The following is a 25,490-nucleotide window of genomic DNA, read 5'->3' on the forward strand; positions in this document are numbered from 1 at the left end:
CCTACAAAACCAGTTTGATAGTAGTGTTTCTATCCATTATATTTTCTAGTGTATGTCATTTGCTTTTATAATCACAACTTTAAAATAGCTGCTCACAGGCTATGCAGATAGCTCAGCAGTTAAGGACACGTTCTGCTCTTCCAGAGGACCTGGGTTCAATTTTAAGTGCCCACATGGCAGCTCACAATCATCTGTAACTCTGTTTCTAGGGGAGTCAATACCCTCTTCTGACCTCTTCATGAAACAGGAATGCATATAGTGCACAGACATATATTCAGCCCAAACACTGAAGCACATAAAAGAAATGTTTAAAGAATGGATTTAAAAAAATAAAAAAAAATAAACTCAACTGCATATGAAGTTTTAGCAAACATGTCTGGACCTCTAGATACACAGATTCTGACACACCAAAGTCTCAGTTATAGTTTAGATATGCACTGGGAACTTTTAAAAGTTTTCCATTAACTCTAATGGGTAGAGAAATTAAAAACTATCCTAGACTCTATGGCATCGAGGGTGAAGGTATGAGATGAAGTACTCTTAGGCTTAGAAGTATATCAGTGCCTGTTAGTGTTAGCATCATTATCTTGAGGGCCTGAGAGGATGATGCAGCTGACCCACGTACCTGTGACATACATACAGAATTATTCTTTGGCACATAAAATTAGAATGGGAACTCATTCATCAAGTTTTGTGCTGTAAGTTTTCTATGTTAAACCAGACACAATACACTAAATAAAATATATCCACTTGACCAACAGTTTTGAGCTAAATAATAACTGGATAATCAAGAAATATATCCACTAATGAAGAGTCTGAATTAGTCAAACAATATATTCAGTGCCTAGCACACAATATGCATTTTATTATTTCTTTTAAAGAGAATTAATGTAGTTGGATTTACATAGTAAGTCTACTATCTTTTCTTTATGGCTATGTCAATGTTTCACATAGAAATAAATACATTATTCTAAGATTATTCATCTTAGGATGAATTACCTATTTGAACAGTTTAGATGGTGAAGAACATTTGCAGCACTTGCAATACTTTGTTTATTTTGTCCTCTCTGAAGTGGTCTTTGTCCTTGAACATAGGATACAAGTGACCCTGTGCTGTTAATTATTGGCAAATTGCCTAACTTCAACATAAGGAAATAAAGAAATATGTTTGCCCACTGAAGGTTACTAGTTAACAGACATCACTTAAAAAGGATATAAAAGAACTTCAGCAGAACTGTTCACAATATTCCGCTTCCAGCACTGCCTGCGATGAAGCAATCAGCAGCCATGAAGTGGATCGTATCCATTTCCTTCATCCTCCTGCTAAATTTTGCAGAATCCAAAGCACTGCACACAAATGAGTTTGGAATAGGTAAGATGCTTTATGACTTGGGAGCTATTTTTCTATAACAAAATTCTTTAACATTCCCAAATTTGCATCTCCAGGTATCTTGATTTAGGCATTATATGTACTGTTACGGACAAGGAATCTATTTAACTGGCAGATAGATTTAGATAAAGGATAAATGTAATTTTATGTAAGAGGCTTATAAAATAACAGCAGCGTTCAGCACAATCAGTTTTTGTTGCGTTTCATGCTCAATTTTTTGATATTATTTATTTAGACAGCCCACATGTCTAGTTCCTTCGGATTGACAAAAATGACGTTTTTATTCTCAATCTTTTAAAAAGGGCTAATTCTTTGACTCTGGAAAGCCTTAGTGTGAATGTTCAGACTGTACCATAATTGTGTCCAAAGGCTACTAAATTAAGCCAGGTCGAATATTACAGTATTAGGGGAGCCAAATATTAAGGAAACCTGAAATATGAGTATTAGTGTTAAGTCTACAACTGATCATTCTGGTTAACATTGTTGTTTAATTTTTTTTAGTTTTCCCAAGTGTAAAATTAAAATGTCTGGACAGGTGGTTCCTAATAACTTCACATTTCTAAAATTTGTGGTTTGGGTTTAAATTCAACAACGATTGATTTCCCAGTTGAAGTCATCACTTGTCAAAATCCATTTTCTTTTCCAGCTTCCACGTTAGATTCTTCCCAGTGCTTGACAGAGAAGAATATGAATAACATGTAAGTTTTGCTTCCATAAATGTGCTGCAGAAATGGCATGCAAAGATAAGTCTGGGTAACTGAATATAAGTTTTTAAATTACAGGAACACATTGAACGATTTTAAGGTTTTGCTTATGCTTAATATCAAACTGCTATGCAAAATTTTTAACTTCAGTCAGTGCTTTAGATCTTAGCCTTTACATTGCCTGGAATTCCACAAATCAAGCCAAATCAGATTTTTTTCAAAACTGAAGATTAATTTCTCTGCAGTTTTGTATGGGCTCAGGAGTGTGCCTTATCAGAACTGATAGGAAGATACTGCAATATTCTCTATATTGTAAAATATTTAATATCAAGTCACAGGACGTAAGCTATTTTTAATTTCTGTTATTTGTGGAAAATATTTTATTCCTTTAAACATTGTAAATAAAAATTAAGATGTCTGGACAGGTGGTTCCTAATAACTTCACAGTTCTAAAATTTACGGTTTTTGTTTAAATTCCACAACAATTGCTCTGTCCTACTTATTTGAAATTTAGAGTAAGGAACTTAAACGTGTGTGTTAGTGATGATGTCTGCATGCAGAAAGCTGGACACACGTCACTTTGAGTCAACCTGGGACTAGCACAATCTAAGATTGGGGTTCAGTCATGCTGGGAACAAACATAATTGAAGGTCCAATGACTTCATCTTTGCTTAAATTAAGTAAGAAAAATAGTGTAAAGAATGTAGACCTTCCCAGGTATAGATAGATGCTCAGTGAGCAGTGATCCAAAAAAGAGGAAGTACGTTTTGGGGAAATCTATTTTGACTTTTAAGACTCACATCTGTATTTAGGGGTGAAGATGACAGAAAGAAGGCTGGCATTTCCTTCTGAGTGACTAGAACCCAGTTTCCCAAAGATCTTTAGCAAAAGGGGCCTTCTAAACAGATCAGAGCAGAAAGCCACCAACACACAAAGCTGTACTTGAAAGACAAGCGTGACTGGGTCTAGTCCTTAAGCCTCTGCCTGTGGTCTCGTTTCAGAGCAATCATCACCTTTTCCCAGTTTGTTAAGGAAGCCACTGAGGATGAAATCAACAAAATGACTAGTGATGTGTTGACTGCAATGAAGAAAAACACTGACGACTGGTGTCTAGAAAACCAGGTGAGTGAATAAAGAGAAAGCCACGTTGACACTTAACCAAAACTTAGGTTGCAGAAGACAAAAAAGATGCCAGGAATTTGTACATTTTCTGAAGGCAGGGTTCGATTAGTTCTAGAATCCTGAACAGCACTGTGTTGCAGAGCAAGCGGCTGCATAAAGGAGCTGAGATTAGCACAAGACTCAGTTAAGTTTCCAGAGTAAGGTTATCTGAGTGACCATGGACACATTCTCTCCTTTGAGCTTTCATACCTGTAATTAAGGAGTGACATTAGATCCATTCAGAGCTGTCATGGAGATTTGTGTTGATGATGAATGGCAATATATTGCCTCTTATGCAGACAGTGTGGCTGACAGCATTCTAGGCATCACTGCAAACACATTGATAATCAAAACGCTGCTTGGAAGGTGATGCCAACAGAAAGTCTGTTCAGTCAACTAAGAGAACTTGGCTGCAGCTTATCATAAGAACCCCTATTTTATTTACAAATGTTAATTTATTAAATTACATTATAATATTTATATTTTATACATATATTACATGTTACATACTATATTATATATTACATGCAGAGACATATCACATATTTTATATTACATTGTACATTATATATTACATATTATATTCTATATGAACAATTCATATTTATTATATAGTTATAATTTTATATATTATATCATATTATACAATAATAATTTAATTAATTGACTGACTAATCAAATCTCTATGATAATCCTTCAGGGTTGAGGATAATTTTCCCATGGAGGAAACTTAGGCACAGGGAAATCATTCCTTTGGGGAACTGTAGTTTGGCAGAACTGAGGATTAAATGAAGTCTTCTGGCTCCAGAATTAGGTCCTTAGCAAAGTGCTCACTGTCGAACACAGCATGGTGAATGTGAGGCTCATAGCAGGTTATCTGGGTTGTTAGATATAGTACATACACAGACAGGGGCATAAATGTCTGATATCCAGGTACGACAGAGCTTTAGAAAATCAATCAAGTTTAAGTACCCAGTTGTCCTGGTATAGAAGCTCAATACAAAATAGCTATTATTTAGTTAATACTGTATAGAAATAAACTTTATACTTGTTGGAGTTATGTAAGTATGGAACAACTACATTAGAGCTCCGTGATAGTGAAGTTGAAGTAGCCAAAATGTTATGTGTCTGGCCACTGTGTAGAAGATCTCCTTTTACAAAAATGATAAAATGTATTCTTTGAGACTTTCATAAAAGTATTTTAATTCCCAGCCCCTTCTAACTCCCCCAGTCTGCCTCCACTGCTACATTGTTATTGCAGTCTCTGTTTTTTTTTTAAACTTATGCTGTCTAATTAGTGCTTGCAGTATGTGCACGGGCACAGGACATTCCAATGGTGCATGTGCCAAGGGCCGCACCCTAAGAAACCCTGCTTTTTATCTTCCAACCGCCAGTCACTCCTCTGCACAGGCTGGGGATTTATGAGCCCCTCTCCCTCCATGCGAGTTTTGATTAGCTGATTTTGTGAAGGTCTTGTGCAGACAACCACAGCCACAGATACTCCATGTGTGCAATTGCCCTGTCGTGTATGAAAACAGTTTCTGCTGTAGTCTTCCTGCAATCTCTGGTTGTAGAATTTTTTCTTCCCTCTTCTCCAATGGACCCTGATTTTGAGGGGAGAGAGCCTCTTCTCTCTGTAGATGTCCCATTTGGGGCTGAACACATCACAGCTACTTACTTATCTTCTGCATTTTGGCCAGTTGTGAATCTCTGTATTCATCATCATCCCCTGCAAGTAGAATCTTCTGGGATGAAGACTGGGGGCTGGACAAAGCTCTGCCTTTCTTTGTTTAGAAGGCAATCTGGTACTATGTCCATTCAGTAAAATAAATAGAAATAGGTTTGCTCTTAGGGACTATACCATACTCAGCCGTGGGTTCTTGGCCCAGTTTACAGTGCCAGGCCTGAGTGTCACCCTGTCAGAGAGCACTGCTCATCACTCTCATGAATTTATGCCACTGTTGTACCAATGGATATACCTTAGCCAGACTAATTTTAGTTCACAGGGTTTACAGCTGGGTCAGCCTGTAGATTAGATGACTTTTCTCCCCCAGCACTGTGCACAGCCCCTTCTGGAATTATGAAATCTAGTCTGTAACGAGGCAACTTCAGATGCTTCCAACTCTAAAATTTATTAGTTAATAGAGATCTCTGGTTTGTACCTTAGTTTTAGTCATTCTTTGTCAGTCAGTTAAGAGGGTATGCATAAATTATGCCCCAAACACTTCTTATCATATCATGCCTTTTGTATTCAGTTAGTGTTCAGGGTAATGTTGCAAATGGGATGACCTGTCACTGCAAATTCAAAAGATTTATTTAAAAAGGTTGACTGAAACATATGGTAGTGCACCTCTATGATCTCAGGGGTTGGGAGGCTGAGGCAAGTGGATCTGGATTTGGGGCTACTCTAGTTTACATAGTGAGTTTCAGGCTGGTCATGACATCATCAGGAAGAGACTATCTTATCCACCTAGAGAGCATCACAAGCCAAAAGTGAATATAGAGAATTAGAGTCTTAAGAGAGACTGTCAAGATTTTTAAAATATTAGCAGTTGTTAAATTTTAACAATGATTTCCCTGAGGTGGGTGACTTCCTTCAAAATAATGGTCTTGTCCAAATCTTAGTGAATTTAGGTGCTAAGGAAGAAAGCATTTTAAAATGTTGTAGCTAAATCGGTAATTATGACTAATGAAGGGTGGTTCTATATTTAGTCCACTTTGAAGTCCCTCTTATTTTTAACTAAAAATAATATCTAGTTTTTGACTACTTTCGTGTTGTTAGAAGGCCAAAAGAAATGAGTATCTGTAAAACAATGATTATGTAAGAAGAGGAAAGTTTCTATTATCTTGGGGACAAGTTTTTCATGAAATAAAAGAGTAAAATTCACATAAAACAAGATAGGAAAGATAAAATACTGCATGGCCCCTTTTACTTTTAAAATAATTATATCTCACACACAGAATGTGTGGTACCCAACAGATATAAGCTTAAAGCCCTTCACCCTAAAAGCTACTAAAGAAAGTCCTCACATTAGACTGAGAGGAAATACACTGAATGTGTATGGAAATTCTTCTTAACTTACTGGTCTCATTTTGGACACTAGAAAACTTTACACACTTGTTCCAGTGGAGTTAGATAGTCGCCTTTCATTAACAACGAAAGATTTTCTTTTCCCAGCTATCTGTGTTTCTGGATGAAATGTGCCACGAGACAGAACTCTCTAACAAGTATGGATTCTCAGACTGCTGCAGCCAGAGTGGGGTGGAAAGACACCAGTGTCTGCTGGCACGCAAGAATACTGCTCTGGCCTCTGTCCCACCCTTCCAGTTTCCAGAACCTGCCGAGAGTTGCAAAGCATACAACGAAAACAGGACAGTGTTCATGAACAGGTGAGGACCCTCCAGTGGGTGGTCATTGTTTTTGCTGTCTACACGTGTACTCCAAAGTGTGTACAAGTAGGAAATGTAGCCAGAGTGTGTCCATGTACTCCAAAGTGTGTACAAGTAGGGAATGTAGCCAGAGTGTGTCTGCTGAGGTCTGTGCAAAGAACACCTCAGGGGCTCCAGTTAGACATACACTGTGAAATGCAGAACAGACTGCTTGCAGATTCAGCCTGTGATCCTTCAGCCTCTGGAAACATAGCTCCTTCTCACCTTTAAAGTTTTTATTTTGCTTCACACAAAAATACATCAGGACTGCAAAGAATGACTTTTGAGAGCCATTAAATTGATAATTAAGACTGCGTAGTCAGATGTGTTTGGAATAAATGTGCTCGGTACAAATGATTGAATAAATACTCACAAGCTTTGATGTCACCCTGTACCCTTCCTTTTAACTTTAAAAAATATTTCATTTTATTTTTGAAACATCATCTTAGGAAAGCCAGGATGGTCTTGGACTAAGTATGCAGTTAAGGATGGGTTTGAGATTTAAGTTGTCTTACTTAGAACCTGGCTTGGCTGATTCCCCAGACATGTCTGAGCAGACTTACTGAAAAAGACATTTCAATAAGAATCATAGCATCTTTGCTTATCTGTTTTCATAAAAGACTCTGGAACAACACATTGGATCTTTTCTTTTCTCCCGAGGTTGACATGTAGGAACTTTTTGATAGCATCTGAAAAAAGCGTGCACACTTCCCCATAACAGCACAGTAAAGAAAAAGTCCACTGGACTCTGTTGCTTTTGCTGTAACTGTGATCTTTAAATAAATTCCAGAGCTCAGTTCAGGGCAGCTGCAGTCTATTCATCTTTTACATGTTCGCAGATTTCCAAGCGTTGTCTATTCCACAGGTTCCTCTACGAAGTGGCAAGGAGGAACACCTTCATGTATGCCCCTACCATTCTTTCCCTGGCTGCTCAGTATGACAAAGTAGTTCCAGCGTGCTGCAAAGCTGACAACATGGAAGAATGCTTCCAGACAAAGGTAGTATCTTTGTGAAGCTATCTAAAACTAAATGGAGTCTAGCTATAGCTCAGGGAAAACAGAATTAAAGGTGAAAATGTGCCTCCCTGTGGAGGATGCCATCTTCAGAAGAGAGTGTAATTCTTTCTTATCCTAAATGAAAGTCCTTTTTTCTTGACCTTTCCAATTATCAACAGAATTTCATTTTCTATTTATAGTTAGAAATGATACCCATAATAGTAAGGTATAACTCTAGGCTGAAGTAAAAAATGTGTGTACTTTGTGGTTTCATGAATCAGCATTTACTGAATCTTTAAAGAGAGCAGAGGCAACAGCGATGTACGTACTTGGAGGAGGTGATTTAGTAGCTGCAAGCCCGTTTGAGTGATGGGATTGTGCCTCTCTTCTGTAGGGCAGAAAACAATGTTGATACAGAATAACCAGCCCTATAGGTAACTGACAGTTGGAGAGCACATTACAAGTTTAACCAGAGACAAGGAAGCTGGAAATTGGTGGGGTTGTTCATGTGTTGGCAAAATGAAGCATATTCCAGCTTCTGGCTTTTGTTTGGTCATTTCACTTTGCCTTTTGAGACAGAGTCTTGTTACATATTGTCAACTGGGCCAAACGCCTAAGAATCACGCCTATAGCGCAATCTTTCTTTTTCTCTTTCTTTTTGTTTTTCTTTTCATTTTTCTTTTTCTTTTTCTTTTTTTTTTAACAGAGTAGGAACCAATAGGCTTTAGTTTGCCTGGAGGCTGGACAGGTGCAGTTGTCCATGTGGTCCCAGTATCAAAATTATGATGTATTGATTTGAAGACTTTTAAAGAGATCTCAGGCATATATACATAAGAATTAATCTAAAAGTCATAAAAATAGAACAATGTGCTTAAACGTCCTGCATTCTAAGTTTAGTAAAAGCTATTTTATACTTTCAGGTGTCACCTGTACTGAGCTTTTCTAGTTCTTAGATTCTAGAGAGAATGAGTGGGTTTTCTTAACACTTCATTTCTTCTGCATCTAGAGAGCAACAATTGCAAAGGAATTAAGAGAAGGCGCCATGCTAAATGAGCACGTATGTGCAGTGATAAGAAAATTTGGATCCCGAAACCTCCAGGCTGTGTAAGTATAAGCTTCTTAGGAGGCAATCTGATAGGCTCAATGTAACGTCACTCCGCCCCCCAATAGACCATATTTCCCCAGCTCTTCTACAAAGTAGGTCAACCTTCACAGAGAGGCCTCTCAGACTTGTAGCTTAACAAGAAATTCTTCTTGTTTACCAGGCTTCCCAATCAACCCTGTGTGTCAATTGTTACTTCTCAGTAAAATATTCCCTTGAGTCAACAACTTTAGAAGCCAGTGGCAGATGAGCAGATGGTTCTAGGTGTCATGAGGCCTAGGTATTGTGCGCAGCCAATCCCCAGTGCACATTTTCAGTCCCATAGTTCCTTCCAAAGACTGGCTGTGCCTCCCTCCTGGAAGGGGTCAGATTTATCTCACAATTGCTTCCTGATTCTGCTAGAAACTTAGTCATCATTTCATAAAACACTTTTTAAAAATCTGTCTTAACAGTAAAATAAAAATTAAGACACAATGACAGAAACTGCATAATGTTTCTATCAGCAAGAGAAGCCATACACTCCACAGTTATTCCCGAGCTGTCAGTAGCAACGACTCAGTCATTTATTCAAGGAAGCAGGCTCTTTGCACAGAGACCCTTCCCATGAATTCTGCAGGTTTATTTTATACTTCCTTCTGCCACGGTCTAATGCCTTGGTCTCTGATGTCAAGTCTGGTCTACTTCTTTCAATCTGTCGATTCGGGCATCTGAACTCTCCTTGATTTCTCCCATGTATTTATTTCTATGAGATGAGAACTAAGTATTATTGTCAAAGAATTCCCCCCTTCTTAAATCCTTTATTCTTTAATAAAGATACACATTTGTCCTTTTTGAGGCAGAATCTGGTAGCTCAGGCTGGTCACTTCCAGTCAGCTGGAATTATCGCTGAATGTCTCTGTGCCTGTAACAAAGATCCCAAATGTTCAGAGTCAGGGATGAACAAGCAAGGACAACATTTATCTTGAGTTCCTAGAAAGTCTTCAGGAAGCTACAGATTACTTCCAAATTATTTGAGGACCCAGTCCCCAATCTGCAGAGCTCATGCCTGGTGGAACAGAAGCTAATGAAACCTAAGATGTGTTTCCTTTTCTTTTAAAAGAACACACCTCTATTTTTTCCCATTGGAGGCAACTCCCCAGATACTTTACAGGCAATGCAATTTCATCCTGATAAACAAGATATATATATATTTTAATCTTCTTCTCTCAGAACCATTGTTAAGCTAAGTCAAAAGTTTCCCAAAGCAAATTTTACTGAGATTCGGAAGCTGGCCCTGGATGTGGCCCACATCCACGAGGAGTGCTGCCAAGGAAATGCGCTGGAGTGCCTGCAGGATGGGGTAGGAGTCTCCCTCTCTCCCTTTTTGCTTTGTCTCACTTAATATTTCACTGTGCCTGGCTTGGCTGGGGTGCAGCAAACTTACAGACTTTCTAAGAGTAAAATTTAAGCTATGCCATGATTACTTTTGGGTCTCACTTCAGGCATTAGCAATACCTGCCCCTGGCCAAGAAACTATGGTACATTCAGTTCTTCATTTGGCTGAAATACAGTCTCTCTCATGAGTTAGTTGCAGATTTACAGTGAGTGTCACTTGTCAGGAAAATGTATAAATTGACATCAAAGAATGACATCAAAGACCGGAGAGATAAGACAATAGCCTTCTTGAAGTTATAGACTGTCTTTTGTTTACCACTGTCTCTACAGGGCAATGTCTGGCACATTGAAGGATTCTGTCTCAGTTTAATGACAGACTTATACATAAAAATAATGCAGGAAACTGTTGTATGGCGGGGGTGGGGGGAAGGGAAGGGGGAAATGTCCATTTATTGCCAAGCAGAGGTGTGAATAAAGGGATTTAAAAGAATTAGACCCCTAGGCTTTTAGCAATAGACTATATAAGAACTGGTAATATACATGACGTGGCCATTTTGGGCTAATCCTGAGCTTTCTAGATATTGAACGAGAGAGGTCTGTATATACCAAATCACTCCGCTTTTTATCCCTGTGACACCAAGGACTACTTAAAAAAAAATCTCTGTTGTTAGAGGCTCATATGATTTTGGAAACAGGGGCATCAGGAAAGACTCACTTCAACACACTCTAGGGTCATTCTTTGTAGAGGTAGCGAGGGAAGTCAGCAGGTGGCAGGGGCTCCCAGGGGACAGAGTAGGACCAGCATTAGGGCAGCTGGCACCCCTGCGGTGTGGAGTGGATGAATCCTGAGGCACAGATTTGATTACTTATTTTCTCGTGCACATTAGGAATTCACCAGCCCCTCAGTAATACCAGCAAAAATTATTTTGTTTTTCTTTGAGGTCAGCTATCCCTGTTTGTAATTGACAATTTTATTGGTTTTTGTTTGTATGTTTAAAAATTAGCTTTTAACTTTTGGAGCTCTAGCTACTTTTTCATTGAGTGGAAAAATAATTTCAGTACTTTACAGGAAGGCTTTAAAAATTGAGTAATAGGTTTCAAGGGTCACTGTTAAGAATGCACGTCCCTGAGCAGAGACAGTGTCTCTAGAATTTTGCACAGCCAGTTCGTCTTCTCGACTGCCCTCTGGAGGGTAGAGTGGGTCACTGCAGATCCTTCTGATCAAGATGGAGGGGAAAGCTAGCAAGGTTAGAATGCCAGCGGCGAATATTGCACATTGGAAAATTTTAGTAACAATAAAACGCTGCTGTCTGGTTTAAGCAACACACTTCCTTTTTTTATGGAAGACGTTTACAAAAATAGAAAGTAGGACCTAGATGAAAGCTGTGCAAAGGAGGACTCGAACAAATTGGAACGCAATGAGGAAAAGCAAAGATGAACAAAATATAAGGGAAAGATAGGTAAAAAGCAAGCAGAAAAGGAGAGATGAAGTGAGATAACCTTATTGACTCCTGATCTTTCTTTTCACCTCGCCATTTATTTCTTCTTCTACTTCCTTTCCAGGCTCTAAGTGAGAACCTTAAAGGATAAATCTTTGAGATTTATATTTTACTTTACCCATTACAGGAAAAAGTCATGACATATATATGTTCTCAACAAGATATTCTGTCGAGCAAAATAGCAGAGTGCTGCAAATTACCTATGATCGAACTCGGCTCTTGCGTAATTCATGCAGAAAATGGCGACAAACCTGAAGGTTTATCTCTAAATCCAAGAGAGTTTTTAGGAGACAGAAATTATGCCCAATTTTCTTCAGAGGAAAAAATCATGTTCATGGCAAGGTAACATGCTTTGTAAATGTACATTTGCAATGATAAAGACCATGATGTGATTGGGAGTGGTAGGCTATTGTACTTTAGCACAACTGAGGCTGTCTGCCTAGGTGTTGTGACATCTAGGGACTATAAACATAGAACTCATAACTGGGGGATGAGATAAATTATAGCGTGATGAGGACCCCAAAATTATCACTATTATGAATCTATGTTTTGTTTTATGTCTTCTCTGAAATGAGGCATGGCATTCTGTTTAAAATATCTCATATGAAAACTACTATGAACTTTCAAAGATAATGTATATTTTTTTGTAATAAGGGTTGTATAGGCTGCCAAGTCGGCTTAGTCAGTGGGTAAAACGTCACGCAAGCCTCACTGCCTGGATTTAACTCAAGGAGGCTGACGTGGAATGATTGAACCAATTTCTACAAGTGGTCCTTGACAACACATGAGTGCTGTGGCATACACGCCCCCTTCTAGTAGATAAATAAAATTAAATTTAAAAATAGGAAGTGCTCAAGATCATGAATATAATGATTTGCAATAATGCTTTAGAAAAAAAAAACATTCCCCAAACTATAACTCAATAGAGGAGCCAGATAACAGCTCTTTCATTGAAATAGATTGCTTGATATTTATAGAATTTTTGAGAAATGAAAACCTGCTTAGAGGCATTTGTACAATGGTAGCTTTCTGTAGTAGAGTCATTAGGCATGTATTCATTCTATTTGCCTTTAAGGGAAGCCAACAGTCAAGTTAATACCTTTTCCTTTATTGTATGTTTCTGTGGACTCCATTAGAAGGGGGTTTGTGCAGCTCTTAGGACATCATGCTTAATGGTTTCCGAGGGCCTTTCCTAAGCTAAGAGTCTGACACTAATTTTCCCTGCCAGTATTCCCAAAAGATGTGGCTCTTTTGTTGCACTAAAATCAGGCATTCATGCATCATTTGTACTGCTAAACAGAGTTATGCAAACTAAAACAAAGACTAGATTTAGGAGACACATCTAGGCATTTTATTGGTGGTAGAAGTAAAGGCTACCTAGAGCACAGTTAACATTAAAGAGCAAGCTCTACGCTTATATAAGCATACACATGTAAGAGAGCTGATAGTTTGCTTCATAGAAGCAGGACTTCAGTGGAAAGAATGTTTGCAGGAGACATTTTCTCAGCTGAGAATGGTCTTCCTCCAAGTCTGTACCCTTCCATTACTCACACATCTGCTGCTCTATCCCTCAGACAAAGGAGCAGCGCTTAACCACAAGCTGAATTAGTGTCCCTTTATCTTTGGGTGTTGCCTCTCTTCCTGCCTTCCATCTTTCTTATTTTTCTTCATTGATTTATCACTATCAAAGAGAGATGACACATTTAAGCTTTTGTCTGCCTCCTTACGACATGTGCCTTGGGGGGGGGAGGTATTTTCTCTTACATGGCATTAGCTCTTCACTGTTTAAAGCAATTTTAGCATACCATGCACTCTGAAAACATATTTGTTGGATATATGAATGGAAATCTTGCAGCTGGAGAGCCAAAGTGAGACACAAAATAAAGTGGTATATTTGTATCGTTCTTCTTTAATTAAAAATAATTTAACATACATGTATGCATAAATTTATACTTAGATTTTGTATATGAGAGAAAACATGCAGAGTTTGTCTGAGCCTGGCTTATTCACTTAATGATTTCCAGGTCCATTCATTTTCTGGCAAATGTCATGATTTCATGAAAGGACATTTTACCAGGTGGTTTGAGGGACTATATATAGCCTGCCTTAATAGTTTTGCTGTTCATAGGATTCACATTATATTTTGTTTTTCACATTATGTCTGTATGCTCTGACTGTTATATAGGAATAATTAGAGAATTAATAGTATAATTTTGTCTTAGTTCTAATGACATGATATTTTTTTCCTACACATTTAAGCTTTCTTCATGAATTTTCAAGAACTCACCCTGACGTTCCTGTCTCAGTCATTCTAAGAATTGCTAAAACATTTCAGGAAAAATTGGAGAAGTGTTCCCAGTCTGGAAATCTACCTACATGCCAGGACAATCTGGTAGGCAGCACTAGAATTTGCGTGGATAGTCTGTAAAAATGCATTGATAGAAGTCTTTGAAAATACAGTTTGTAGGGCAGTGAGAAGGCTCGGTATGTAAAGGCACCTGTTGTGTGAGCCTGGGAACTGAGCTGTATCCTTGGGTACCATGTAAAGGTAGAAGGGGAAAAGCTCCACTCCACCAAGTTGGAGCGGCGTCCCACATACCCTTTGGCAATGCTCCCTACCCGATAATGAAAAAAATATAAAAAAGTTACTAGTTAACTATCAATTAGCTAGTTATACTTGTGAACTAGTAATCTAGAAATTAGTTATTCTATCTAGCAACCAATGGCTTATGTAAGAAATAAACATGTTAGTTAAAAGCAGTATGGTGAATAGAACAGAGATAATATTCATCCTTGCCAGCTTCAGGAGAGCAAAAATCTTCTGTCCAATGGTTGTATTCTCAAGAGTCCATTTGTTTTAATTCCTAAAAGTCACACTGTATCATCTTCAATATTTTCTAAAGGTTCCTAAGATTGGTTTTATAATATAATAAGATACTGGCATATAGAGATTGTGTGTCTGGGAGTAGAGACAAATTCATGTAATAATGTCTGTATTTTTAGGAAGAAGAATTGCATAAACACATCGAGGAGAGCCAGGCACTAGCCAAACAAAGCTGTGGTCTCTACCAGAAGCTAGGAGCCTACCACTTACAAAATTTGTATGTGTTTTGAAATGTTTTCAGTGACTTGAAATTACTAATTAATGGGTGAAGGAAACACAAGTTTAAATTCTTAAGTCACTGTTATTCTTACTTCCATCCAACTGGGGTATAAATGTGATTACATTATTTCTCCCAGGTTATCCCTGGTTAAATATTAACAAGAACAGCCCATGAAGTCTGATCTTTCTTGACTTCTGGTTCCCCAAACCCTGTAGATTTTTGCAGAAGAGATATTCATTCTGCTCTTGGTCTGTCAAGGTTCCAACACCCGAAATTCACAGTTGAAATCAAGGATGTGCTAAGGTTGGGAAGAGACCAGTCTGTGGAGCAATCTGCAACCTGGAGTGACATGTGGGGAGGATGAGGGGGAGGGCATGTGGCGTGATTGACAGAATTAAAAGCTTCTCAGTTGTGGGGACTACATGTCTCTGGTCTTCTGACATTAAAAGTAGGTCCTAGGGAAGGAAGAAGGGCTAAACACTCAAGATGATGTGGTAAAAATGCTTCTTCAAGGTTCCTCATTGGTTACACGAGTAAAGCCCCTCAGCTGAGCCCCGAGGAGTTGATAGACCTCACCGGAAAGATGGTGGGCATTGCTGCCACATGCTGCCAGCTCAACGAGGAGAAATGGTCCATCTGTGGTGAGGGGATGGTGAGTGTCACATCGCATGTCTGTTCTGTTTGACTTGAAGCTGTTTTAGATCTCCATCTAGGAGAAACAGTAGAAACCTGTGTGGAGGGGGCATTCCTTGGTGTCTTCAATAAGTTCAGATGGAAAGTGTGTGGAAAAGCTGTCTCTCAGTGGTTTGCCTTTGGTCAGGCTTCCTATCCTTCTCGAATGCTTAGGGGAAATGCAGAGGGTTTATTCAACGACATAAAGGCAAACTTTACACATAGGAAAGATAATAACCAATATATTCTCCAACTTATTGCTTCTTATTCTCTAAATTCTCACTTTCATATTGGAGAGAAAAAGAAAAATTTCACTTCTAATAGATCACAAGTAGTCATCTTATTTTATCCACACTTAAGAGTTCTGCCTCTTGCAGGCCAGTCATATCATTAGAGTGCTATTTGGGGTAGTTTGTACCCAAGCAATGTACAGGAGTAAGATCCAGGGGTCTCCTGCCACTAAGCTTGAGCTGTTTGCATTTGACATTTGAGAATATAAAAAAGCACCATTTTGTAGGGTGACTGTCTTAGATTAGATAATCAAAGTGATCCACCCAGACATAGCCTGAGAATAGGAAGCACAGAAACATTCTAACAATCATTAAAATTTATAACTTGGTGTTTAAGGGATATCTTTGAAGTATGAGGGATTAGGAGAATCTATTTGAAGGCTTTAAACACACACACATTTATTTTCTACTAATTGTGTGTGTGCATGTGTATATGTAGAAAGAAATTGCAAAGATAGATTTGCCCTATCCTAACTTTCAGAAAAGAATTCTCTGTATCAAAATAAAAATGCAGAAGTTGAAGGGATGACTTAGACAGTTAAAAGGGTGTACTGCTATTGTTGAGGACCCAAGTTTGGTTTTTAGCACCCACTGAAAATGGCTCTCAAACACCTTCTACTTCAGTTCCATAGAGAGTTGATGTCTCTGGATTCCATAGGCATCCACGATCACCTGTGCATACCACCCCCCTAGTTACACATGTTTTAAAATAAAATATTTTTTAAAAAGGCAAAACACAACCAGATACACACAGAGAACAAGCTACCAACTGATTTCTACTCATAAAGATGGAAAGACAGTTTTCCATTTTGAAAGTCTGTCTACAATCAGAAGCATACTTCAAATAGCTAAAGGGCTTTTCTCAACACCATGTGTGCCAACATCTGTCACTACATACTAAGCTTTATCCCAAGCACATGGGTAAATGGTAAAGTCCATAACATATGGTTACTAAGGCAATTATACTGCATAGAAAAATTTCCCATAGTATTCGTGATAAGTTCCTAGACTTTGGGAGTCCTTGCATGAAATTTCTGGAAATGTGAGCCAACTTGGTAGCTAATTTTGTCTCCCTGCTTTCTCCTTTTAACCAGGCCGACATTTTCATTGGACACTTGTGTATAAGACACGAAACAAACCCTGTGAACGCTGGTATCCACCACTGCTGCAACTCCTCATATTCCAATAGAAGGCTATGCATCACCAGCTTTCTGAGAGATGAAACCTATGTCCCTCCACCATTCTCTGAAGACAAATTCATTTTCCACAAGGATCTGTGCCAAGCTCAGAGCAGAGCCCTACAGACCATGAAACAAGAGTAAGACATTGTTATTTTCTTTCATGTAGAAGACTGAAATAGAAGGAGGAGGAGCTGAGACTCCTGCCTTACATGTTGAGAACTTCTGGATTCACTAGAACACGTTGTTGCCCTTGAAACACTTAACAGTCTCTTTAAAAATAGTTCTGTTTCAGTTTTCATACAGCCTTATAGGGGAAGTTAGTTTGAAAAAAGTCCACTGAGGCAGACGATTTTCTGGTTATGAAAAATTGTCTCAGTCATAACAACTGCAACATATTTGTGAGTAGAAGGAAAATGGATGATATATTTTGAAAAAATTAGGAGAGATCTTTGTAGAGAGTCTGGACACTTCTAATTACGGGAAATGTGTGATTGCATCTATAAGCAGGATAATTATATCTGAGTCAACCATGTTGTTTTTAAAAAAGGAAATAAACACACCATTCATGACGAGACATTCTGTAATGGTAATGGGGTGACACTAGGGGAACTTATGTTCTTAAATATATGTGTATTTTAATTTAAATTTAATACTCACTGGCTTTGTACATGAGCTTCCTACATTGGCAGACCCATTCTCCCAGTTTTCTTCACCCCAGGCAGAGGCGTGTCTCCAGAGATAGTAAGAAAGGTGCTTCCTTCCCCAAGCTTTCTTATGGCCTTGTCAACTTTTAACTCCAACACATAATCACCGCTAAGAGTATTATAGGCAGCCAGTGCTCCTCGAGTTAAGCCATGATAATGGCACAAGTAAGCATCTGGACATCTGGGCTTGGGAACATGGATAACCACACTGCAGAAGAGCAGAGAGACAAGGATAACGTGGATAAGCAAGACAGAGAGCACAGTTCCCTCTCCATAAAAGCACACAGAATCCTGACATAGTGTCTCCTCTGTAATCTGCACCAGGGCAGGCCAGAGTCTTGGCATGCTTCCAGTCTCGTTCTTTCTGATGAAAAGTGTGAGGACTAACCTTGGCCACGAGTGGAAGGAGAAGTGTCTGAGGGTGGCTGCTAGGGTTCTGAGAATGTTCTACCAAATATGTTCTGGCAAAGTGCCATTTTTGCATGGCAGATTCTCCTGTATTTTCTTTTGTTCCAAACCATAGGCTTCTCATTAACCTGGTGAAGCAAAAGCCTGAATTGACAGAGGAGCAGTATGTGGCTGTCACTGCCGATTTCTCTGGCCTTTTGGAGAAGTGCTGCAAAGCCCAGGATCAGGAAGCCTGTTTTGCAGAAGAGGTACGTACGAACATCTCATTCCCTAAAGTCTTGGTGTGGTGTATCCTGCAGTAAAGAAGAGAAATACTATACTACAAATCCATAACTTACAATAATGACAAATTTAAATTTCTTTTTGAAAATCTTATGGGGTTTAAAAAATAATGCAATTTTTCTAAGTATTAGGGAGAATTAAAAAAATATTCTATATTAAGAGAATCAGTAATTTTGATTTATTTCCTAATAGAATGATTAAATGTATAAATAACTGATGATAACATAGACTGTCTCTGAGCTAAAGTAAATTAATTTTCATGAAGTGGATCAAAGGAATTCACTAGTTAGCATATTAATTAAATGACCAAGATAATAGGAGAATATTTGTAGGAAATACTTGCCACCTCACTTAAGAGCACAGTTCTGCACACCCACAGTGGAGATAAGGAACTGTCTAAGTTGACATCTGACTGGCACAGTTCTCTGTCTTTTCACCTCATCATTTGTATGTGTTCTTGACTTCCAGGGTCCCAAGTTGATTTCCAAAACTCGTGATGCTTTGGGGGTTTAAACATCTCCAGGTAAGGAAAAATTCAGCCCAGGCTAAATAATGACACTGATTCTTTCAATATATCAATCAATATAGTGATGATTCTAAGAAGTATCATTAATTTCCTTTAAAGTGAATATAATGTAATAAAGAAGGTTTATTTTTAAAACACTAAAACAAAAGTTTGGGAGATTTCAAAGGCTTCAGAAAATACCACCAGAAGGCTTTCCTCTGATCCTATTAACAAAAATAAATAAATAGATAGATAAATAAATAAATAATATAAACTATTTTCTTTTTCTGTTGCAGAAGGAAGAGAGGACAAAAAAAAAAATGTCTTGACGCTTTGATGTGAGCTTTTTGGTTTAATTGTAACTGACAATACTTTAACCACATGGTGAAGACTTCCATGTGAGACTTGTATACCTCAGGAATAAAGACTTTTTCAACTGTTTCTCTTCTCCTAGCTTGCTTATTTATAAAAAAAATAAGTTTGTTTCCATTTATTTTTTTATTTGTATCGAAGTCTCGCCAGTCCCTACCTTATGTGGCCCCTCCCCCCACACTCCCTTCCACTTCGTCTTGGAGAAGGGGAACCCCCCCAAATCCCCAGGTACCAACCCATCCTGGTACATCAAGTCACTGCGAGACTGAGTATATCCTCTTCCATGGAGGCCAGACAAAGCAGCCCAGTTAGGGGAACAGGACCCACAGGCAAGAAACAGTTTCAGGGACAGTTCCCACTCCGGTTGTTGGGGAACCTGTATGAAAACCAACCTAAATATCTGCTACATATGTGTGGTGAGGGGACCTAGGCCCAGCCTATGTATGCTCTTTGGTTGGTGGTTCAGACTCTGGGAGCCCCCAAGGGTCCATGTTAGTTGACTCTGTTGTCTTCCTGTGGAGTTCCTAGCCAATCCAGGTCCCTTAATCTTTTCCTTAACTCTTTCCATAAGACACTCTGAGCTCTGTCTAAATTTTGGCTGTGGGTCTCTGCATCTGTTTTGATCAGCTTCTGGGTGGAGCCTCTCAGAGGACAGTTCTGCTATGCTCTTCTCTGTTAAAAAAAAAAAAAAAGAGTATCATTGGGCCTTGCTCATGGAATGGGTCTTAAGTTGGGCCAGTAGTCATTAGTTGGCCATACCCTCTGGCTCTGCTCCGTTTTTGTCCCTGCCTTTCTTATAGGCAGGACAAATTTTGGATTGAAGGTTTTGTGGGTTGGTTTGTGTCCTTACCCCTTCAGTGGGAGTCCTGTCTGGCTATAGGAGGTGTCCACTTCAGGTTCCATATCCCTCATTGCTAGGAGTCTCAGCTAGAGTCACCCTCATGGGCTCCCTGGAACCTCCTCAATCCCAGATCTCTGGTGCATCCTAGGGGTCACACTCCTACCCCACTCCCACCGCTGCACCATTGTCTAAACAGATTCTTTTAAAAGTCATGAGTAGCAGTTAGTGCAGAAGATGAAAGCTACCCATAATGGATCTACCACAGTAGAAGTTGATGTCTCGGTGACCTGAGAAGACATTCTCAGGATAAGCACTGTTAGGTTCTGCCTGGTCCTCTTGTTCCTTATACACCTACTTTTCATGTTCTAGTGAGAAATGTAACATAATGAGACATGGAGTTGCCATGTTTTCATAGGATACATGAAAATTCGTCATGAATTGCGCTCTCTGGCTGGCAGGCCCTGTCCTGGAAATAATCATTCTATGGTTACTAATTCCCAGTTGCCTTGGCAGAGAGTGAGAAAGAGAATCAAAAAGCAGTGGCACCAGGCTGTGATCTTACAGAGGTGACAATAAATTTCTGAGAGAACGAGAGAGCAGGTGAGATCAGTTTGGTGGAAGACACTGCCACCATTGTTGAGGACATCTAGAAGATGAGCCTGCATTTCTCAGCACAGGAAGAGGAATGTCCAGCAAAGGGACAGGGCATACAAGTGAAGCATGAACGGCTCCTGGGTGTGCATCTGTTACACTTAGAAGCAGGAATTATAAAAATGTGTGAAGAGGCTGGCTACAAAAACTGCAAATAGAATGATTAAAGAGAACATTTAAAGGGAATGAAGTCTACATTGTCCTGAGGCCGGAAGAGGAAATATCAATCCTTTGAAGTTTGATTTAGTGAAATCCCTGTCAAAATCCAAAAATTTATTTCATTTTATTTTATTTTAGACATTGACAAGCTGATTGCACAATTCAGATAGAAACGGAAGTGATGTGCCAAAACTAAAATAGCCCCTCAAAATGAAGAAAATATCAGGGCCAATACTACTTTATAGTTCAAGGATTTTTATAAACCTACAGTAACAAAGAGAACATTTGTCTAAACATAGATCAATGGGTCAGCATAACAGAATTAAGTGGTCAGAAATGAATTCACTCAAATATGGACAACTGATCTTTGGGAAATATGACAGGGCAAACCTCTGGTATAAGGGAAGCAATTTTCTAACAAACGGTTCTGAAACAGTTGGAACTCTGAGTGCTTGGAGAACCGAGAGCCATGCTTTGTACCACACAAGATGAGCCAAAGTGGATCATAATGTGAAATTCAAAACTATAAAACTTACAGAGAAAATACTTTGGTTTGAGAAGTAGACACATCCTTAAATATTGCATCTAAAGCGTAACCCATAAAGAAATAAATTGAAAGTTTTATTCAACTCTAGAAGACATCACTAACAGAATGAGAAAGGTGAATCCAAGATTGGGGGGCAATACTTTTGCAAAGCATAAGCCGTCAAGGCGTGTGTGACAAGAGCTTACTCATATCTAGATGATACTGACCAATCCTCGAGACCAAACAATGAGCAAGTAAGTAATGCAATAAAAATGAAAAAGTAACTAACTTATCCCATCACTCAAGGTTTAAGAGAGAATAATGGTAAAACCAACCAAATAAACAAACAAAAGTCCCAAACAAACAAAACACAAAAACACATCAAACGTCACTAATTAAAAGTAAAATGAAACACTTAGAATGGTTATAACTAAAATACCATCAATATCAATTGTCAAAATGCTTAGAATTCACACATTGTTTATGGGAATGTAAAATGGTTCATCTATTTGTAAGACAATTTGGTTCTTGCTTAAAAACACACATACATATATAGAGAATTCTGTTCCTAGATATGCATGTACCCCAAAGGAAATGCTTGTTCATACAAAGAAATGCACACAAATGTTCAAGCTTCATCTGAAATGACTTAAAATTGACAGCAACAAAATCGTACAATGGGTGAGCCAACTGTGTGATATTCATATGTGTCCATGAAATACTACTTCGGAAAGAAGGGCAACTGACATGTCAGATAGCATGACTACAACTCTCTAGTATTATTAATGAAGTGTAAGGTAATAGAGTGCACATTTTATTACTCCATTCATACAAAAATATAGAGAATATAGATCATTGTACAACCATGGGATGCAGATCATGGTTTGTTTGGGGAAGGAAGAAATGGTGAGGTTGGAGGGAGAGATTACAAAAGGCCCTGGGTGCTTTTGGAGGTGCTGGATATATTTTCACCATCTTGATTATGATGATAGTTTTACATAAATCCTTGTCACTTTAAATATTCTCAGTTTAACTATGTATCAACTAAACTTCAATGATTTTGACTCACTAAGTCCACTTGAAATATTACAGTCTTTTATTTGCGTATTTATGATCCCTTATAGACTGAACATTGTATTACGGAAAGAGAGAATCCCAACCTTGCTGAGTCAGCTCCAGCATCCAGCCCTAGGTCATACCCCAGTGTCCTCTGTGTGAATTGCTACAGAGCATGGAGTATTTCCACACCCAATCTAGAAATAGAAACACCAACTTAACCTGGCTTCACAGGCCATCCCAGGGCATGGAAGTGAGCTACAGATGTGACTTCCTTTTTTTTTTTTTTTTCATTTTTTTTCGATACAGGGTTTCTCTGTTTAGTCCTGGCTGTCCTGGAACTCACTCTGTAGACCAGGCTGGTCTCAAACTCAGAAATCCACCTGCCTCTGCCTCCCAAGTGCTGGGATTAAAGGTGTGTGCCACCACTGCCCAGCCAGATGTGACTTCTACGGACAGCAGTTTCTGTCCTTCTGTCTTAACCAGCAGCTCTGTCTGATGTGGAGATCAGACTTCAACCCTCCTGAAGTGCAGAGAGCAAACAGCCATCCCACCTGGCTTGGCCTATGAGCTACAGCTCTGTGCAAAACACCTGACAGAAGCAATGAGAGGGAGGATTTGTTTTGGCTCACGGTTCAAGGACTCAGAGTTTATCCAGGTGGAGAAGGGATGGCCAAAGGTGTACTCTATGGGGCAGGAACAATTACAGCTACTTATTGCATGATGTTGACCAAAAATCAAAACTAAAAACCCAGAAGAATGACCAAGCTGCAACCTTCAAGAGCTATTCTCTAGTGGTCTATATTCTTAATGACCCATTTTCACACACACACACACACACACACACACACACACGCAAAGACACACACACACAGACACACACACACACACACACACACACACACTGATGCTAAGAGCTAGAAATCAATTGGTCAAACCTGTGAGCCTGTGGGGAATATAATATGCATTTCTATTCATGTCCAAGGATACTCAAGAGTCTAGGATGGTGGCTTCCTCCTCAAATGCACAGTAACAGTTCAGAAGAAGGAATGATTACATCACTGTAAAAGTAACTTTTATTCTCCCGAAATAATTGCTGTCTCCAAGGCTTACTGCTTCAGTCTGCTAACCTAGGCCTTGTCCTGGAAGCTTCTAGCCTCCATACAATCTAATCCAGTTCTAGAATGTTTTCAGCCTCTGAGACTTGCTGTTGAAAAAGCTCACCCTTTTCTAGTTCTTTCTGAGCTCTAGCTGGTTGGTTCAACTCATCTGTTCTGGCCCAAACTCTTCTTCAAACTGACTGACTCAATCAGACTCCTCTCACTCAGCCTCTCCTGAACTGCTCTGCTTGGCCTCATACTAATTTTGGCAATCTGTTCTAACCTTTTGGCTCCTTCTCATTCTCTGTCTCATTCTGTCTTCAACTGTGTCTAACTTGTTCTCTCTTCAACCTGTCTCTATAAAACTATCCCAGTAAAACTGCCTCCTTCCTCTTTTCCCTCATCCTCCTCCTTTCCCCTCTCCTCCACCCTCCCCCCTCAGCACTGCTCTTTTAAATCTCTTTTAAATAGCTTCCCTTTCCTCTCTCCTCTCAGGAGAGAGAGTTGGGCAGATCCTATTCTGCCAAATCTTTCTCTGATTTGTCGTTTTCTCTGCCACTCAATGAGACATCATTTTCAAACATGGGTGCTTCCTTCTACAAACTAACTTTACCTTCATTGTTTGGAATTAAAGGTGTGTAATAAGGGCACGTCCTATTCCAGTCAGAGGGATTAAAGGGGTATGCTAAGGGACGAGCCACACTACAACTAAAAACAGGTTTTTTTTTCCTGCCCAGTAAATAACAATCTTGGTGTTCACAATATGATCAAATACCTGGAAACACATCAGGAGAGAGAGAGAGAGAGAGAGAGAGAGAGAGAGAGAGAGAGAGAGAGAGAGAGAGAGAGAGAGAGAGAGAGAGATTCAATTACTATTGAATATCCTTAACCAGAACCTTTCATGTAGTCACAAAAGCTAAAACAGACAAAAAAAAAATAGCATTTCAGAAAGCCATAAATCTGCAAATGAAGACAAGTAAACAAGGAAAAAAGTACTCACAAACCTGCCAGAAAACAGTGAATAAAAATGCAGTGGTGTGTTCTTACTTTTGAATAATTACCTTGAATGTAAATAGATTAAATTCAATTAAAAAAAAAACACAGACTGGCTACCTGGATTTCAAAAGGAGCTAACTTTATGGTGTTTGTGAGATTTACTTCCTGTATGAGCACATGTAGTCTGAGAACGAAGGGATGAGAACAGATATTTCATGCAAATGGAACCAGGAGAGTGCAGTGACAGCAATGCAGGGACAGCAAGCAAGGACAGCAAGCAGGGACAAATAGGCTTTAAGTCAAAAGCGGTATGAAAAGATGAGAAGGCAACTGCACAATGAGAAAAGAGCAAAACAGCAGAAGTGTTGTGTTCACTCTTCTGGGGAGACAGGAACAAACATCTCACCCCAGAGAGGGCGCCAGTGACAAATCTAAGTATCTAGGCTTACAGGGCATGGGAGAAAGTTTACTTACTGGATATGGCAGACCCCAAACAGCTGCATCACGACAGACCCACCGTTTTAGATGATGACCCATAACAGAGTCCTCCCCGAGAGTCCTCTCTGCAGTTATCGTTTCACTTCCTGTGTAGTGGAGGACCTCGGGAGAGCTGTTGCAACTGGGAGGAAGCAGAGAGGAGAGACTGCCAGAGCTCAGGTCCTGTGATTCCTCCTTTCCTCCTTCTGATTGACAGTTCTGCCATCATTACCATAGGTCGACTATCTTCCTATTGTTCTCTTCATTGTCATGGCCTCTTGACCAAGTTTAATCTCAACTCTAAAGTGATCCTGTGATTTTTATGAATCCCTAGAGGAAAGGCCATATTATAATATAACAGGAAGATACGCAAATTATAAATATATCACAGCAAATCAATGGGCCTGAGAGATGGACTTCAATTTCCCACCTCCAGACAGAAAAGAATCATTGAAATTTTAGATTTAAATTATGCTTCAGACTAAACAAACTTAAGGGGAATACACAGAGCA

At 39.1% G+C, this 25,490-nt stretch overlaps 1 protein-coding gene and 1 long non-coding RNA gene across 2 annotated transcripts; one reads left to right on the forward strand and one right to left on the reverse strand.

Moving 5' to 3' along the window:
• The first annotated feature begins 1,228 nt into the window (after nt 1-1,228).
• On the forward strand, nt 1,229-19,241 carry Afp (alpha fetoprotein). Its single transcript, XM_028752653.1, has 15 exons — nt 1,229-1,372; nt 2,037-2,088; nt 3,096-3,216; nt 6,434-6,645; nt 7,550-7,682; nt 8,686-8,783; nt 9,991-10,120; nt 11,782-11,996; nt 13,914-14,046; nt 14,658-14,755; nt 15,272-15,410; nt 16,815-17,038; nt 18,129-18,261; nt 18,764-18,818; nt 19,097-19,241. The coding sequence occupies exons 1-14, from the start codon at nt 1,270-1,272 to the stop codon at nt 18,806-18,808; spliced, it is 1,836 nt and encodes a 611-aa protein (XP_028608486.1). The 5' UTR covers nt 1,229-1,269; the 3' UTR covers nt 18,809-18,818; nt 19,097-19,241.
• Nucleotides 9,508-25,069, reverse strand: LOC114608650. The gene is made up of 2 exons (XR_003709397.1): nt 24,976-25,069; nt 9,508-9,682 (listed from the first exon to the last, which is right to left on the reverse strand). It is a non-coding gene; the product is annotated as an uncharacterized LOC114608650 (long non-coding RNA).
• Nucleotides 25,070-25,490: the final 421 nt, after the last annotated feature.

Source organism: Grammomys surdaster, unplaced genomic scaffold (assembly GCF_004785775.1).
Source record: "Grammomys surdaster isolate TR1022 unplaced genomic scaffold, NIH_TR_1.0 125928, whole genome shotgun sequence".
In the NCBI taxonomy this organism is placed as follows: domain Eukaryota; kingdom Metazoa; phylum Chordata; class Mammalia; order Rodentia; family Muridae; genus Grammomys; species Grammomys surdaster.